The 14,636-nt window shown below is 46.2% G+C and overlaps 1 protein-coding gene across 1 annotated transcript; it reads left to right on the top strand.

Annotated features, from left to right (window-relative positions):
• Positions 1 to 1,719: 1,719 nt before the first annotated feature.
• kirrel3l (kirre like nephrin family adhesion molecule 3, like) lies at positions 1,720 to 13,528 on the top strand. Its single transcript, XM_076109663.1, has 15 exons — positions 1,720 to 1,726; positions 3,256 to 3,411; positions 4,018 to 4,167; positions 6,163 to 6,320; positions 7,756 to 7,906; positions 8,087 to 8,192; positions 8,530 to 8,678; positions 8,814 to 8,941; positions 10,129 to 10,255; positions 10,434 to 10,534; positions 11,237 to 11,435; positions 12,233 to 12,340; positions 12,545 to 12,654; positions 12,824 to 12,913; positions 13,034 to 13,528. Exons 1-15 carry the CDS (start codon positions 1,720 to 1,722, stop codon positions 13,526 to 13,528), a joined length of 2,235 nt encoding a protein of 744 aa, XP_075965778.1.
• Positions 13,529 to 14,636: the final 1,108 nt, after the last annotated feature.

Below are 14,636 nucleotides of genomic sequence, written 5' to 3'. Positions count from 1 at the left end.
TGACAGAGACAGCAAAGTCACTGTGTCAAAGTAGCTGCTAAATGTGCCCTCCAATGCCTGACATGTCGCTTTCCCTATTAACACTGCCCCACCCTCCACACTCATTCACACATTGAAATTGGCGCACACACAGACATTAACATACATTGCACATTTTTAGACACAAACGCACGCACACACACACACAAACTGAGCCCACACAGTCGGGCAGAGATGCACACACACATAAACTTAGCCCCATGTGCATCCAGCAGCGTGAAATGATATTCCATTTTGAGAAATCCGGATTAAAATATATCAGGCCAAATGTGTTTTGACCTTGTTACTGGGGAATGGAAAAGAACACACACACACACACACACACACACACACACACACACACACACACACACACACACACACACACACACACACACACACACACACACACACACACACACACACACACACACACACACACACACACACACACACACCAAAGGTAAGAAACAGAGTGAATGTTGCATTTTTTTTTTTGTGATGACTAAAATTGAACTGCATTTAAAGTAACATTAGGCACACTGCATGTGGTACAACTAATCTACACTGCACATATTTACCTGCGTAATGTTCAAGACGACATGGTAAATAAACTCACATCTACTGCAGAAATGTTAGGATTTCAAGGGGGATTCAAATCCTTCTTTTCGACTGTGATTCAATTGCAGCCAACAGACAGGCTCCTCATTTTGAGTCTGGTGAAAACACTGAAAGCGATGGTGTTGCGGTGTTTGTGCACATATATACTGTATGTGTATGTGGCACTGCAGCACACCAAGAGCAAGTCTCCTCACACCCACAGCTCCCTACTTCTTCTGACTGCCTCTCTTCCACTGTTTCTTTGTCTGCTTCTGTTCCTCCCCTCTCTCCGCGTCAGAAATGTATTCATGTAATTAAGCTGCTAATACACCGTCAAAGAATTGTCTAATTCAGCAAGGAGGAATTAAAGGAATCTGGCATGAGTCATTAGCCATTCGAGATGTTCTGTTGAGCATTTTCAATAAGGGATCTGGATAGCAATGAATCACTCTCATGGTGTGAAGACATTCGCTAGAGCACATACTCTGTAGTCTATATTTGTACACCTGCATTTGTATGTGTGTGTGCGTGTGACGTTAATTGCCATATGCGAGCGTGAGAAATTGTATGTGGGTGAGGTTTAGAGAAACAATTCAGTGCATGTAATTCATCCAAACAATCAACCAATGCAGAGAATTATTGCTTATTGTAAACATTTAGATGCTCTGGGCAAGATACTTAATTGCAATCAATGTTTGTCCTGTTGCAAGTACAAAGAGGGAAATCCCTAAGTCGCTCTGCAAGGGGAGGCATATAAAAATGTTCAATAGCTCATAAAAGGCAGAATGTTAGGGACAGGCAGGCAGACTGTGAAAAACAGCATTTTCGAAGGTATGATGGGAAAATGCCAGCCTTCGCTAAACGCCTAATAGCCAAAGCTAGAAGATGTTTCACTTCTCATTGACGCTCTCAAATTGGCCTCCTTTGATCCACAGTGCGTGACACACATACACCCTACCTGTTTGCACCCACGGCTCAATAGTCCTTTTAGACGCTTGGTAAAATGATGAAACGGGAGACGTTATTGGTGAACTAACTTAACTCTAATTGCTTTGTGGTCTTTCTTTCTGTTTTGCTATGTTAACATCTCTTTTGGCCCAGATGGAGAGTAAGAAAGAATGGGTGCATGTGAAAATGGGTTTTTGAGGCAGTTGTTGAGAACCACAGTGGTATGAGCCATGGAGAACTCACGTTCCCGATGAACTCACTGTTTGGCGGCTTCAATTGTGCTGTCGGGTGACAGAGACGGGAGGGTGCGAAGGGAGAGAGGGGAGGCGAGGGGCAGGGTTCAGCCCATGGTGCACCCCGAGATGAAGTGGATAATTGAGTGCGGAATAAACACAACCTCGGAAGCCCCCCTTTCAAAAAGAAAGGAAAACTAGAGAGAATGAAGCGAGAAAGAGGGGGAAGAGACGGGGGAAGAGAAAAGGGGTGAGAGAGAGAAAATCCCAGCTACCCTCTGGGGGGAAAAGCTGCTATTGAAAAGCTATTAAACTTGCATTTAGCAGGATTGATTGGAAATGAAGAGGCCTATTAAAAGAGAGGGACAAGGGGACAATAGCGCGTCTCTGGCCGCCGTATGTTGCCCTCCTTTCAGCAGCTTTCTTTGCTTGGGGGGGGGCAACCCTGTCTGTTTAAGCGCTCCCACCAAGAGAAGCAGTTCAGGGGGGGCTTAGCACTGCCTGAATAGAACCCTCTTTATCTTCCTCTGTCCCCCTTCCCTTCCATTCTCCACCAAGCAACAAAGAAAGAGAGAAGGAGAATGACTGAAGGTTTTTTTTAAGTCCTCTTTGCCGACTCAAACAGACACCCCACTTAGATAACCAACCAACTGCCTCTCTCCCTCTCCTCCCACCTTCTCCCTGCAGATTAGTTACCTCTGGAGTCTTGCCATCCTCCCCTGCCAGTAGTGTTTCTAATACTTAATCTTTAGCATAGTGGCACAAACAGTTGGAACCGTGGAACCGTATTCACGCTGCGTTTCTGCATGCGTGTGAAGGCAGGCCAGCCAATCCAGTGAGACCGTGTGCCATACTTAACCACAGCAGCAGAACGGCTGCAGGTGTCTCTGCTGACTTTCAGCAGGCTCAAACGGATGGGTCCCCTGGGAACTTTAATGGAGTTTTGATTGTTTAACATCCATTTTTACAAAAAGCACACTGAAAGAGTGGCGGATTTTCCTCCCCAGAAGTGCGTTTGCGTCACGTCAGCAAGCATAGAACCATATGGTCTTGAGAAAGACTTAAATAAGTTATGAGGCACAGCTGACTCTTCCTTTTAGAAGAAACATTCATGGGGGGGAAAAAAAAAAATATTTTCACACATGTCGGCCTTGTTCATATTCTCTCAGCAAGTGCCATGAAAACAAGGGAGTGAGCAGACCAGTCTGCCCTCTTTCATACTTACTCATTTTTTCACACCCTTTACAGTGCAAGTTTCACTTTTCTCATGCAACACCTCTGCTGGCACTGCAGAAACCTACAGCCATTACATTCTCTGAAACACCATTAGCAGTGTTCTGTGTACCTATATAGTATTGTACTATTTTGTGAATTCTTGTGTGAATTGACCATCATGAAACTATGAATTCTAAGAAATGTTTTATTCACATCGTGCTCCCTCTCTCTGTTTTCACAGCAGCCGCCAAAGCACCCTACTTCTCCCAGCAACCCCAGGACCAGGTGGTTGTATCCAGTCAGTCGGTGACTCTACCCTGTGTCGTTGTGGGTTATCGGGGAATGGTACAATGGACCAAAGATGGCCTGGCACTGGGTGGAGAGAGAGACCTGCCAGGTATTATCACTGACTTCTTATTTCTCTCTTCTCTCTACTGCTTTCGGTGTGTTTATAGCTCTCTCTGCCTGTCTTACCGCGATCAATGCCAGGTCTCATTAGAAACCAAGTCTCTCTCTATGTCAACCACTGGAGTTTTACGCAAATGAATGTTTAGAGAACAATGTACTGCAGACAGGTCGGCTACTGCTGCACACACCGAACTTTAATTTGTTGTTTAGCATTTTAAGGGTCTTGTAGGAAGGTAGATAATCAATTGGCTTTTGTCATGCGCTGACATTTAAATGTGTGGCAGACTAGAGAGAAGGTGGAGAGGCTTCCTCTTGACCTTAGCCACCCAATCTTCATTGTGTCTGTCTTTAAAGGACAGACTCCTCATGCAGCAGCCTTCTCACGTGTTGCATTTCCAGTCTCGCACTGCTCCGCTAACACAACGGCTCAATGCCTGGCTCAGTGAGGTGCTCCATGCTTTCATTTGCGTCTTAAAGAGCCTTGCCACGTTTTTCACTCCTTTGTTCAACGCACAAGTCTGGTCCTTTCATTATGTGTTGGTTGTTGGGTGGTTTGTTTGTCTCTGACTCTATTCTCTGGGCTGGCTTCACGCAGGCTGGACGCGGTATTCCTTAATGGGCGACCCGCTATCAGGCGAGCACAGCTTGCTGATCGATTCGGTAGAGTTGGAGGATGACGCGGTGTACGAGTGTCAGGCTACACAGGCGGGATTGCGCTCCCATCGTGCCAAGCTCACTGTACTAGGTAAGATACACAGCTCATGCATGATCCTCACAGCCAGCCCTCCTGCCAAGGCCTGCAGGCTGGCAGCGCTTTGGAACAATCAGGGGAGTGTCTTCATCACAAAACACAGAAACGTGTAGGCAAATCTACAAACAACACGTGCAATGCACAGGATAATCACATTTAAAGAACATCTTAACAGAGACAAATAAAAAAATACACCTAAATACTGTTAAATTAGCGATTCATAAACATGCTCTTATCGCCACTCAAAAGATAACCTCATTGTAAATCTAATTTCCTGGTTTAAATCATGTCCTGAAAGTATAATTCAAACCAGGCAAGGCTCAGCCAAGAGATTTATCTCGAAAAAAAGAAACCCTCTGCTCTCAGTAGCGATAATCAAGACTGTGGATGTCTTGGATAATGTGATTGCTGCAGTCACAAATGACTTGAGTAGTCGCTTGAAAGTCAGGGTCTGCACAGTTAGCACATTTTACAGTGAGCCACAACATTTGTCAACGGCAAGGCGTTTTTTACATTAACATGATGTGAATGATCTACTTCTTCACACAGACGTTCAGAGGTGGAGGGTGGGAGGCGGGGGTGAGGGCCAGTTCCTGTGGCAATGGGAATTGGCAAAGCACTGCTGGCATCTGGTGGCATGCAAAGGAACATCATTCTATTCATTTGTCCTGTCAATTATCCATACGCAACTGTGTGAAAGTATTATAGAGAGATAAGGGAAAACTTACAGAGGGAGGTATTAATTAGTTAATCAGCTTTTGCCACAACACAATGCAAAGCTTTCACCGCAGAGCCTGTTGTCCTTGAATCCATCTGTTGCTATTAAGGTGTGCAGTCTGTGTTCATGAGACTGGCAAGCGGTACAGATAGGGTTGTCATGGAAAGGCAAGCAGATAGCGATCACAAGCGGCATGTAGGAACATTTCAACTAAACGAATAGGTTCAGAAAGCCGTTCATCTGCCCACCTTCCTGTGTCTCGTGTCACTGTCAAAGCTGCACAGAGTAGCACAAAGCACTGCCCTCACCACATGCCCACACAGCCATACAGATACCCATGTAGAGGCAGCGAGCAAAGTTGATGAAACTGCCACTTTTACATTTAATGCACTCTGAAAGACCAAATCTGCTGGTTCATAAACATTATATGCATTTCATAAATATATAAGGAAAATCAGGTGAATTGTTTAGTAACCTGCGGTTTATGTTTACGTTTGGACATAAGGGTGTTAAAAAGCGATGGGGTGCACAAACCTGTGTGTGTGTGTGTGTGTGTGTGTGTGTGTGTGTGTGTGTGTGTGTGTGTGTGTGTGTGTGTGTGTGTGTGTGTGTAAATCAATGTGGCCAGATGAGACCAAAGCAATCCTGCACAGTCAAAGGAGTCAACGGCAGGAGTGCAGTCAGGGGAATCGGCATGGAAATTAAAATCACCTAGCACTCGGATTCCATTAGTGTCCGTGTTGCGGTAGCGGAAGGACCTCTGACAATTCAGATACACACAGTGAAATTGGTTCGGTGGAGGGAGCGAGAAAGGCCAGCACAAACCCCATGTTTACGCCTTCTCATATTGGTTGGGGAAATAGACGCCTTCATCAGGGGTGGCACGCTTGGCTTGCCAGTGGTGCGAGCGAAACCATGCAAATAAATGAACAAATAAGCAATTCAGTTGAAACATCACTCTGCAACAGTAAGAGCAAATAGAGTAATAATGCTAGTCCCAAGAAAGCAAATAAATGTGGTTGAGCCGGTTTTTCTTCCAAATAAAAAACGTTCTTGGACTTTTCTCTTGTATGAAACTACACCTTGTTAAACAGACATGGCCATAAGGAGATATTGTTTCCCTCTTTTGCTGTTGCGATATATTGATGCTGAGCTAAGAGCAACAGCAAGCTCAATAACAAGATGGCCTTTTTGTGGCTCTGTGCTGGCCCGGAGCTGTAATGAGTTTTTTTTGTTGTTGTTTTGAGTGGTATGTTTGTTCTGCTTTACAGTTCCTCCTTCAGACCCTGTGGTGGAGGGTGGCCCCGTTGTACGTCTGAAGGCCCACACACCACACAATCTCACCTGCAGAGCCTCAGGAGCCAAACCTGCTGCTGAGATCACCTGGTACAGAGATGGAGAGGTCATGGAGACTGCAATTTATTCCAAGGTACAGTGAGAACACAGCATTATCATTCAAACACTAACAACCACACAATATTACAACACGTAACAGCGCAGAGAAATGAATACAAAGCTATTCAAATCAAACATATTTTCTCTTAGGGTATGATACTGTTATTTTTCTTTCGTTTCTCTTTTTATTTTTCTCATCTTCCTTCCATGGTCTCACAGTTTTTTTTCTTTCTATCACCACCCGTCTCTCGCACAATTTCTTTGCTCTCTCTCTGCAGTCCCCCTCCCATTTTCACTCTTGCCTGACCCCCCCCTCCCTCCCTCACTAACCTCCCTCCCTCCCTCTGCCTCCCCGCCTTCGCTAACCCCCTCCACCCCCCTTTGCTCCCTAATGCAGCGACACTACAGCATAACTGGAGCATGCCAAAGCTCAGACAGGCATGAGTGTTTCATACAGTAGAGTTTCTGCAGAGAAGAAATAACCCACAACAATGCAGAAACACAATGGGGATGCGCCGGAGCGTAAGCCAGCCACGGCTGGGAAAGTGTCACATTTTTCATGCTCTCTGACCACGCTAAACGACGCTAAACGCCACATTCAAGGAGGAGAGAGCTTGCAGTGAGAAGGGAGGGAAGAGGATTGGAGGGGGGAGGGAGGAGAAGACAGGAGGGGAAAAGAAGAATACATGAAAAAAACAATATAGAGTTAACTAATGAGACAGCTTTGAGAAAAACAGAGATTATTTCCACCATTAAGAGATGAGACTGGGGGCAGATAAAGCTTTGTCTTAGTGAGGGGTGGTGTCAGGGAGTGATGTGATTTGATCTAGCATAAAGTGCTTTTTCTGTGTCTGGCTGAGGAAGTGAAAGCCTGCGTCCATTGATTTGGCTGTCCAGGGGAAAATCTCAGCTTGGCCTTGCTCTCTTCCTAAGATGTGTGACACTCCTTCCTTACTGTCACCACCCAAAAAAACAGACACACAGGCACCGTAGGCATCACAGTTTTTTTTTCCTTGTGTGCGTGTATGAGGAAGAGAGGGAGAAAGTGAGAGAGCAGTGAGCCATATCCTCAGAATCTACACCTTTCCTCACTTAGGCGTATTGATTTCTGTGAGCAGTAAATAGATTTAAAAGATGATGACAAACAAGGAGCGCTGACGGGGGACACTCTCAGAAATGTGGGAACAGCACAATATCCCCCTGCTGCATCATAAAATATATGATTTAACTGCCATGCCAAGAACGGGATGACAATTTCAACGCCTTGCACAAGAAAAAACAAGACCTGCAGTGTCATAGAGATATTCCTAAGTGGTGCGGTCACAAACGGCAAGTGACTTGCTTGTGTGCCATTGAGCTGATGCTCTGTTCTGGTCGATTGTAATGAAGTCTCTCTTTAAAAGCATAGTTTGTATAACTGTTGATCGGAGGTACAGGAGCATTCTAACAGTTGTTTTGCAACTCTACAGACTCTGCTTGAGGATGGAAAGAAGGAGGCGGCTGTCAGTATGCTTCCAATCGTTCCTGAGGATAGCGACTCTGGACGCACCTACACCTGCAGGGTTCTTAACCCAGCTGCCCCAGCTGGACGACAGACATCGATCACTATCAATGTCCAGCGTGAGTGTCCCGGCTTCAGCTTTCCTATAGAGACCACCAAAATATTGCAGCGTTGTAGCAGAGTGCATGCTACGCACAGTAATCTGTAAAGCATATTTGATTCTGTTAAAATGTGAATGGTGCCAATGCGATTACTAAATCCAATTTGTGTCAGTAACATAAAGGTCTCCCTCTTCACAGACCCTCCTTCAGTGACTCTGTCAGTCCAGCCTCAGACTGTGACCGAGGGAGCTAAGGTTCTCTTCATCTGCTCTGCTTCGGCCAATCCTGAAATCACTGGATACAGGTAGCCATCCATTTTAATCTTCATTTTTCACTCTGATCCTGCCACCATCCATGCAGAGCCAGCAGTCTGAGATGATGATACTGCAAAATCTTGCATCTACTTCCAGACATTATATGCTGCTAACATGCCAACCGGAGTAAAGATGCAATTCAGAAAGAAGGAGTACAAGCATACAAGTGCTTAGTAGATTCATAGGGCTAAATGGGCTGCTTGATTGGCAGCGTTTGATTGTGATTGGCACAGGCCATCAATCGGCTAATAACCACTTTGATACGCATGGCTAAGTACCTTCCCTGAACTAATGCGACTGTATAATGTGATTATTCATCTGTCCCAGGTGGTCAAAAGGAGGAGTTCCCATCTCTGAGGCAAATGGGGACAGCCTTGAGGTGACAGTGGACTACTCTTACTTCACAGACCCCGTCTCCTGTGAGGTGTCCAACTCTGTGGGCAGCACCAATGTCAGCACCCTGGTCGATGTCCAATGTGAGCTGAACTTTAGACAAACAAACATTCTATACAGTCTGGCTAAGCAGTGTATTTTGCACTTTTCTCGAGGTATGTTGTAAAAGCAGTCTCTTATTGATTGTAACTGGCTGTCTCTTTGTCGCTTCCCTCTAGTTGGCCCCAGACTGCTGTCAGAGCCTAAGCCAATGACGGTGGATATAGGGATGGATGCAGCCTTTACTTGTCCATGGACTGGAAACCCTCCTCTGACCCTGGCCTGGACCAAGCAGGGCTCCAGCGTGGTAAGGAAACAAACACTAGTCACCACCTTAACTTAGTGGTAAAGCTTCAACACCATCCCTCCAGACAGAAACATTCACACATGGCCTTGAGGCATGAATTCCTCACACACTTCTCCCAAACATTCTTTTTATGGCTGAATCTTCAACACCTCCTCTCTCCGTGCTCCCTGAGGGCTAAAGCCTCTGGCAGAAAACTCTCTGTCCACTGACAGTTTCATACAGCATCATCAGGGTACATGACATGACATGCTGTCATAACTCTGATCAATCAATCAATCAACCAGTGAGTCAAGCTGTGGTTCGAACTAACAGAACTACAACAAGTGTCGCAACTTTCAGAGCAGCATTTCTGCCATTAAGAAACTTGAGTATCCATTTCATAGGCGGAACAAATTTCCACCTTCACTTACATCATCTTGGTAAAAGTCTTTCAGCGCACGCACACCCCATCAGTGGGGACATCTCATAGGAGCATCTCTCCTGGCGACTAATACAATTTCTGAGGCGGTGCTGGAGAAAACACCTCCAGTGAGGAATGCTGCAGGATGGCGTAAGCGATGCTGTCATCTCGAAGAGTGAGCGCTTTCAGCCCCTCTGAGGGAAAAACGCAGGCATTTTTCTAATCCACCCACTGCCACTGTCCCTCAAACAGCTTCGAGTAATGGATTAATTGGGTTACTCCATAAGTGTGTTGAAATAAAAAAATTGGAGAGAGTGAGAGGGGGTGTAGAGAGGTAGAGAGGAAGGGAGGGAGAGAGGGAGGGAGAGAGGGAGGAGGATGGAGTGGGGGTAAATGGATTAATCACAGCTTGATGGAATGACAGGATCAATGAGCTAAGGAGTGAGTGAGTGTAGCAGCTCCAAAGGCTAAGGCCCACTCACACCATGGTGCCCTCCGTTCTGTCCCCACTGTTTAATTACAACAATCTCCCCAGCAGCACGGTCATTCAGTGGTGGCTGGAGTGCTTAATGCTGTGATTAAAGCTCTTCACAATGAAATTAAACTCAAACCACCAGCATTTGTTACAATGGTCAGCCCACCTCTGTGCTGCCTCCACAATGAGTGGGCCACTGATAGAGGTCCCGGTTTCCTTTGTCTGCCTCTTCTCCACACTGCCTCGCTCTCTCTCGCTCCTTCTCTCTCCCTCTAACACACTTCTCACTTGTCTCTTTGGATTCCTCACTAGGTGCTCAGTAACGGCAACACCTTGCAGCTGAAGGCTGTTACCCAGGAGGATGCTGGAACATACACCTGCAAGGCCATCGTACCTCGGATTGGAGTCGCAGAAAGAGATGTCACTCTAACCGTAAATGGTGAGTGGCTTCTTTTCAGAATATACACGGTTGCTTGTAATGTTCGGACTGATGTGTTGAATAAGTAGCATCAAAATTGATATCTGACAATTTGGCATTGGTCAATATTTCAAAATATTCTTTTTGTTTTTCATTTCTCTGCTCTGCTCACTCCGTCTTTCTTTCTTCCTCACACCAGGCCCACCGATCATCACAGTGGACGCCACGCAGCATGCTGTCAAGCACTCCAAGGGCAAGCTGGAGTGCCGGGTGGGAAGCAGCCCACCGCCTGATAAGATTGTAAGTAAGCCCTGTTATTTGTGCTGTGTGCCATTCACTTGTGCTTGGGAGCTTTCAACCTCCATGTTCCTCCTAGCCACACCCACCCACATCAGAGCGATCAGTCAGTGCAACCTTACCCCTGACCTCACCTTCACACTTTTGCACCAACACATCTCCACCTCACACGCTGACAAACACGTACACACACATATTCACAACTGTAATTGCAGCAACATTGACTGGGGAGTCAGTCGAGTTTCAGGGAGCTGTGGGAGACTGACTTCCTGTAGGTTTCAGTCAAACCCAATTCAATTAGCGGCCCAAGAGGCATCACTCGGCTGACTGACCCCGTTGAACTGCTGAACGTACGCTGGGCTGAGGGAGGATAATTAGGGTGTGAGGAGGAGTGAGAGACAGGTGCCCTACTGGCCTTGCACTAGAGACAGCAGAGAGGAGCCTTATTTCATAGTGCAGCTACCTAACCCTTCTTAGGCCTCACCTGCAGGGCAGACGTGGGGGGCGACTTAAACATGAGCCTGTGAGCTCTGTCAGCCACGGAGCACCTTAGAGGTCGGCAGAGAGAAACTGGTGTTCAGTCGGCGGCAGGCCGGGATCTAAGGATAAACATCCGGGCAGGCCTCTGCTTAGCTCGCCGGTGAGCAATTCTTTACAGAAATGTGACTTACTCCCTGTTGTCTTTTTCCCTGCTCCTCTCAACAGGTGTGGACCTTTGGAGACATGAGCCTGTCCTCTGGTTCCTCCGGTCGTTACTCAGTACAGACAGTAACCAGCGACCATGGTGTCCTGTCTTCCCTGGTGCTGTCCGAGACTCTGGCACAGGATTTCCAGCTGCGCTACAACTGCACCGCTTGGAACCGCTTTGGCACCGGCACCGCCCTGGTCACACTGAAGGAGCAAGGTACACACGAACAGGATTATTAATCCCCACCAGAGTTAAAATGATACTCTCAATCCTTGCTGTGAAGGAGGCAAGATTAGGGAAAAGCAGCGCTCCTGTCTTGTGCTTATCTTAATTACAGTATACTCTTCTAATCAATATGATTTAATCAGCAGATGGTTCCTTTAATGAATATGTTTGCCCCATAACAGAGATATTGATCGGGGACAAAAGTCGATTAGAGGAAGCTACATGCGTTTGGACTCATATCCTCTATCTCTGTCTCAATGCCAAATTCAGCATCTTAGGCTGCAGTCGCTTTAAGTGATCTTAAAATAAGGCAGTAGAACTACTACACTGCTGCTTGTGGAAGCCTTTGTTGCAGCAGACACCAAAAATAAGGTCCTCGCCAGTAATCTAAATCAACGTAGCAGAGTGGGGTCTCCAGAGAAATGGGCAGCGGTATCTCCTGGAATCTCTAATTAGATTACTGTCTGTTGCTTCATTGCATGTCAGGCCTTGTTACCCTTCTTTTAGAGAGATTAGAGACAATAGGCAGGCTGTGGGATGCCGGATTGCCCGCATGAGCATACGCTAGCTGTGAGCAGGCCGGGGTTTACAGCAGATGAATTTATATAGGCGCTGATGTTTCTGGGATTAGCAAGACAAATGAATGGATCTCTTTCTTTTGCTCTGATCTGCACGTTCTTGACAGTGACACTTATGTTCTGCCATCTCTCATCCCTCTACTTCTCTTGACAACCATCTACCCCCACCCGCTACGCCACACTTTCCTTCCATTACTGTTCTTGATGCAGAAGCCCTGCCTATGCTGATAATTGTTGGTGGAGCGGTAGGTGGAGGCTGTGTCCTGCTCATCTGTGTCATCACTCTGGTCTCCCTCTGCTGCAGGCACACGGGCAAAGGTGAGCTCAACGGTTAGTATGGGCGAGAGGGTCAACAGCCAATTCTTCAAATCAAACAGATTAAAGTCCTTTTCATTTGTGAGCTGGAAATTGAACCGTTTCTGTTCAGTTTTTGAGCCGTTTCCCCTGTGATTAAATCGAATTTGATGTTCAAGTCTGCCTGGTAATGTCAAGTAAAGCTTTTCTTCCTTTTAATCCCCACAGGTAAAAGGTGCACTCGTCTTTCCAAAAGTGACATCAGAGTTCAGATTGTTCACAGTGATCACAACGCTACACGTGGCAATGATGATGAGGAGGATGTCAAAGAGCCCATGGTGAATTTCTTTGAGCACCGTCTTTGTATGCCATGTAGATATCTTTGTTGACGGTTTGGGAAAATTCACATTAACACTGTAATGTAATGCTCAGCCTTTGTTTTGTTCTTATTCAAGTGAGGTCTTGCTCATCCGAGTAATTCTTCAAATGTGCTTGGTCTTCCCTCAGGCACCGAACAGCAGCGAGTCTCCTGGGACATCGCGCACAGAACACAGCGACCTCCTGGAAGAGGAGGAGGATGAGAGATCGGACATCAAGGTAAAACAAAAAAAAAAACATACTTGAAGAAACACTTAGTTTAGCTAGAATGCATTACTTTCATCCATTATACACAATGCTGAACTATGTTCATTTTTCTTTTCTTTGTTCTTATCACAGGACCCCACCAATGGCTACTACAATGTCCGTGGCCATGAAGACCGCAATATCCGCAGCAGTGGCTTCTCTGAATACGTGCCCAACACTCGGCCAGTCTACACTCCATCGCAGTTGCCCTCCCCCAGCCCCATGTATGGTCAGCAAGGCACCCAGCCTCGTGTCTATGACTTCTCCCACCGATACGCAACCACCACAGCAGGCAGAACTGCATATGAACAGCAACAAGCTGCCCAGCAACAGCAGCCCGCCCAGCCAGCCAGCATTTATCCCACTGATCCCCTCTACAGTGGCTCTGCATACCTACCTGCCACCTATGGTCGCGCCTTCACCAGCTACGTTAAGCCCGCTTCCTATGAGAAGGTGGATGCGTATGACCAATCAGATCAGGCCAGCAAGGTGTCCAGCTCGTCTCGCTTCTCTTATGCCTCCTCACAAGTATCCTCCCAGCAGTCTGACTATGGCCGGCCTTCACAACGTATGCAGACGCATGTCTGACTGGACAAAATAATTGAGAAAAAAAAGGAGAGTACAGGAGCAGATAACCATTGTCACCTCCACATACACGTGTGGCTGGACTAACATGAACAGAGACTTACCTTACTCAGACGGTCCTTCAAGGACATGTTTGGACAGTATTTGGAGGGAGCCATGTGATTTATGGGGGTTATAGGATAACCAACCTTTATTTGTTGTGATGGATGGCGGGATCTGTGGAGCTCCTGAGCTGGAGAATTCAGCAGATTGTGACGTTCAAGTCAAACCTTTGATTACAGTGCGATACCTCACCAGGTTATCTCTACATGATGACCACCCAAACCTGTGGAGATATTCTGTCTCTTTGCCAGCGCCAACTAGAAAATAAATCAAATGCATCTCCTGAATTTGGGTGGCCAAAATGACTGGGGTAGCTGTTTACCTGCCTTTCAGAGTTTACTTTGTGTCAACACTAAATGTTAAACAAGACCTCGAAAATACTTTGAAAGATATTACAAGCTAAGACATATTTCAGGAAAAAAAAAAAAAGAAACATGAACAACCTACTGTTCGTCTGTCATTTGGTGTTTTGTTGGCATGTGAAAGGAATTCTAAGCACATTTGTGTCTCTATCATCCACAAAAGACCGAGCTATCCACAGAGACAGACTAACTATTCTGCACAACAGGCTAGCTCTACTGACCAACAAGTGCTACAGGCACTGTACTGTATGAAGAGTTTAATCAGTGGCGGAATACTCCTGGCCTGAGCTGTATTCCTGGAGCTTCTTCTGATAATAACCCTAAGGTGTTGGACTTAGCAGTGTTGCTTGTCCGTGGACAAGAGAAGGAGATATGAAGAGAATGTGAATTTTAGCTGTCATTGTTATGGATGGCTACTTGTTAACTGTGTGTTGTACCAAGATGGACAAGGTAAAGCCATGAAAACCCAAAGATGGTGATAATTGTATAGGGGAAAACGGGGGCTGAATACTGCTGTCCCACCCCTGGTACTGTTTTCTGATTGTAAAATGAAGAGGAGGCTATTACCAGAACAATCAAAAGTGGTGGTTTGGAAAATGGTGGCAATCTTGAACTTGAAAAAAAACTTGAATGCAGCGTCATCTTCA

This window comes from Anarhichas minor, unplaced genomic scaffold (genome assembly GCF_050575085.1).
Source record: "Anarhichas minor isolate MPS153535 unplaced genomic scaffold, ASM5057508v1 ptg000041l, whole genome shotgun sequence".
Classification (NCBI taxonomy): domain Eukaryota; kingdom Metazoa; phylum Chordata; class Actinopteri; order Perciformes; family Anarhichadidae; genus Anarhichas; species Anarhichas minor.
The sequence above is the reverse complement of the archived record's forward strand: the minus strand, read 5'-3'. Positions and strand labels throughout refer to the sequence as shown.

Excerpts from the sequence above, each read along its gene's own strand:
- kirrel3l (XM_076109663.1), top strand. Across the intron at positions 10,256-10,433 it reads TGTCACTCTAACCGTAAATG|GCCCACCGATCATCACAGTG; the intron begins GTGAGTGGCTTC and ends TCCTCACACCAG. Across the intron at positions 12,655-12,823 it reads AGGATGTCAAAGAGCCCATG|GCACCGAACAGCAGCGAGTC; the intron begins GTGAATTTCTTT and ends GTCTTCCCTCAG.